The 3,616-nt window shown below is 38.3% G+C and overlaps 1 protein-coding gene across 1 annotated transcript in view; it reads left to right on the top strand.

Annotated features, from left to right (window-relative positions):
- Window positions 1–3,496: 3,496 nt before the first annotated feature.
- LOC122547768 (probable G-protein coupled receptor 139) overlaps window positions 3,497–3,616 on the top strand; it is a gene marked incomplete at its 3' end in the record, with an annotated part of 4,432 nt that continues 4,312 nt past the window's right edge. The window contains exon 1 of the mRNA XM_043686350.1: window positions 3,497–3,560. Within this exon, the coding sequence (XP_043542285.1) occupies window positions 3,497–3,560 (64 nt within the window). The remainder of the gene's footprint in view (window positions 3,561–3,616) is intronic.

Below are 3,616 nucleotides of genomic sequence, written 5' to 3'. Positions count from 1 at the left end.
ACACAGACAAACAAAGAAGATTGCTCCTGGTTCAAGAAAGCAATGAGGATGCACAGTTCAATAGCACCAGTTCACAGGATCAAATGATGTGTCCCTTTCACTTTCCAAAACCATTAATTCTCTGAGCTACTTATTTTTAGATTTCCAGATAATGTTGACAAGTATTATCATTTACAACAAATAAAAATCAACTTTTTTTTTCTCAGCAATATCCTTTGTAGGTATTCAAACCTAATGAAGCATCTTCATTCTTTAATTTCTTATTCAACTTTTCGGGTCACAAGCAATTCCTTTCTGTAACCTATGCTTGTTCATCAGGTATGGTTCTCTCTCTAACGCCCTCTCTCTCATCAAGAGACACAAACACAAGTTAACACTGTTTAAAAAAAAAGCCTCAGATTTCCCAGCCCTATCTACTTGGACTATTAATGCAGCTTAAAACTGCTTTCCACATTTAATGGCCTGGGGACGTTCAAATTTCTATGTCGTTTTGCCAGTGTGGCTATTTTCTCTTCGATTTGAATCTCCTTCAGCTCCCTCATCTTCTACCTTGAGCTAGGTCGTAAATCTGATTTTAAGGACTTCAGCAAATACCTCACAAGGGAGCTTGTCTAATTACTTATCTTAAGTCAGATGATTTCTCACAAATGTTGTTTTGACTAAATGGCAAAATAATGGTTTTCTGGCACTTAGTAAAAACACGGCTTCTTCACAGATTGGAAATCAAAATCCCGCGTGGCTCTACTTTCGAACTCAATGTTTCGAAATGTAAGTAATGCTTTGAAATGTTTTATCAAAGTTCTCGTACACGTGTCAACCTTGATGTGAAGCATTATGCATTAATGGTCAGCCAATATGTACCCAGAGCTGAACTCATTCAAGTCAAGTGCCTTCGATCTATTACTGACTTTCCTTCTTGTTTTCTGATTGATTGCACATGATTGTTGGAGGAAACGCTTGAATTCACAAAAACTCCAATAGTGCTAAGTTAAAAATCACACAACACCAGATTATAGCCCGACAGATTTAATTGGAAGCACACTCGCTTTCGGAGCGACGCTCCTTCATCATGTGGTAGTGGAGGGCTCAATCCTAACACACAGAATTTATAGCAAAAATTTACAGTGTCATGTAACTGAAATTATACATTGAAAAATTGATTGTCTGTTAAGCCTTTCATCTGTTAGAATACAGTGATAGTTTCACTTCTTTCATGTGTAAATCACAAAAACTTTTTTTTAAAAGTTGCTTTCTCGGGTTAGCTGTTAACAATGGTGATAGCTAGACAATATGTTGAAGCTAAGCCAAGAATGCAACTTTTAAAAAAAAGGTTTCAATCTTTAATCCAAATCTGTGTGCTGGAACTGAATGAAATCTGCATGCTTGCCTCAAAATCAGATTTCACTCATTCAGCAGGTATATAATCAGTCAACGTCAGTGACCGACTTGCTCCTGATGTTTCACTCAGCAGTTTGGGGAATACAATAAAATCGACTCCTTTTAAAATAAAAGATGCAAAGCCTGTATTGTTCTGATACATTTTATCAAGAGCTGAGGAGGAATGTGCCCTGCACTGCACAACTAATTTTTGAATAGCCATTTCCTTTCCAGATTCACCCCACTCTGAGTACAAGCCCACAACTGCAATTGGTATCCCACCTAATGTCCAAAAAAGAGGTTTTCTATGTCTAATATTACTTCAATGGATGCGTGTAGGAATGTCGAAGATGCTTCCTCGAGTCGGACAGTGTGGAATGAAATGTCATCGTTTTTGGAAATGTGGTAGCAGATATAATACAGGGATGAAGTGAAATTTCTGACCACAAGAAGCATGAATCTGCGCAATGTGCGCTGGATGCTTCAACATTCACAGGAAAAAGACAGATATTTAGTTGTCAATATCTTAAATGGTATTTCATCTTGTACCTGAGACGAAATGGAAAATTCTGTGATATGGACGAGTTCTTTCAGAAGTTCATTCTAAATTTCAGCAATAAAGTGGCACCTTCCAGAATGTTTTGGCAGAAAAGAAAAACACTTGATTGGAAACAGGAGAGTGAGTGGGGTTATGACAACGTGAAGGTTATGCCGACAATTGCATTTAGTTTTAGCTATAACCCAAATTTTGTGAAGCCTTGCAAACTGACTGCGGATAACAGAAAAATTGATATGGTGTCATTTTACTGCAAGAATATGAGGTGGGGGTTGAGCTTGTGAACATGGATGCAAAACTCAGCCATTCAGCACTTTGAATTTGCTCTGCCATTCAATAAGCTATTGGCTGAATTGATTTGAACATGAAGTCTACGTTCCAGCATGTTCTTGATGATCTTCATCCCAGTGATAATCAAAAATCAACCTAGTTACAGGTTAAAAGGAAACGTAAGAATTCTACATTACATTTTTTTTGAGGCACGGCATTTCCAAACTTGCATTCCTTTCAGAGAAATCAGTTCTCACCATCACTGTCTAAATGAACCACACCTTATTTTGCAACCCTTGCTCTAATATTCGGATCAGGGTAGGGAAGGGCTACTCTGTTATTTTTCCAAAAAAAGGCTGTTTTTCAATAATGTCTGCAGCGTGGAAAGAGACACCGAGGCTTGTGGTGTCTCTGCATAGGTTCGAAATGTGCACAATCAAATATCTTAAGTTCTCATGGCCTAAATGACTTTTGACAGACTTACTCATATTGACGACAATCCTTTCGTGCTTTCTTTGCTTTAGGAAAACCTGTGTGTAAAATGAAATGAAGTTTTTGGGAGTTTAATAATGCAGCTGTATAATATAAAAGCCATTCATTTTGCTGGAAAGAACAACATTTTAATGGACATTTTGGCAAAAGCTAATGTGAATTAAACCAATGTGTTAAAACGTCCTGATTGAAGCAGCTTTAAGTGTAATATCACTGCTCTGGCAATCAATGTATTTCATTTCATTAACTTTGGCGAGCCATAGAAATCATGTCGAAAAGTTCTTTCGAATACTATGTCAAACTACCTCTTCAGAATGCCTTTCCATTGTTCAACAGATGCATTAGATCACTAGAGAAAGAGAAGGGTAAGATTAGAAAGTTACAACTGAGGGCTGACATGGCACTGTTGTACAATCTCTCACGCTGGGCTCGTTGGCCTAGTTCCAATTCTGTTTCTCCACAGCGCTCTCCTTGCACACGTTGATTTAAACGGCGGAAACGTGATGCTTTGTAGCTACCTGACAGAATAACTTACTCTCCGCATCGAATTAAAGTTAAGCCAAAATAATTGGGTCTCTCGTGTTTCTCTCAGAGATTAGTGCCTCTGGAAGCTCGGAGTCATTGTCCCTGATTCTCTCTGGATCACAGAGCTCACTTTAAATGCTGCACAGTGACTTGTTTGTTAGGAATAGTGTGTTTAGTGAGATCTGCTCACTCCATCACCAGAGGATTGGCTTCTATATAAGTCAAGTGCCTTTCAATGCTTTGCCTCATTTTGAATGCTTCTGCTTTCACCTGAAAATGGGAACACAGGCACTTCCGATGGAAATTCTCTTTCCCATTCTTGCAATCGTTGGAATTCCTGGTAAGTGGTTAAACGTTCTGTGACATTTTTATTGCTGGTTCTGCGTTGAATTTCGT

Source organism: Chiloscyllium plagiosum, unplaced genomic scaffold (assembly GCF_004010195.1).
Source record: "Chiloscyllium plagiosum isolate BGI_BamShark_2017 unplaced genomic scaffold, ASM401019v2 scaf_10145, whole genome shotgun sequence".
NCBI lineage: Eukaryota > Metazoa > Chordata > Chondrichthyes > Orectolobiformes > Hemiscylliidae > Chiloscyllium > Chiloscyllium plagiosum.
The sequence above is the reverse complement of the archived record's forward strand: the minus strand, read 5'-3'. Positions and strand labels throughout refer to the sequence as shown.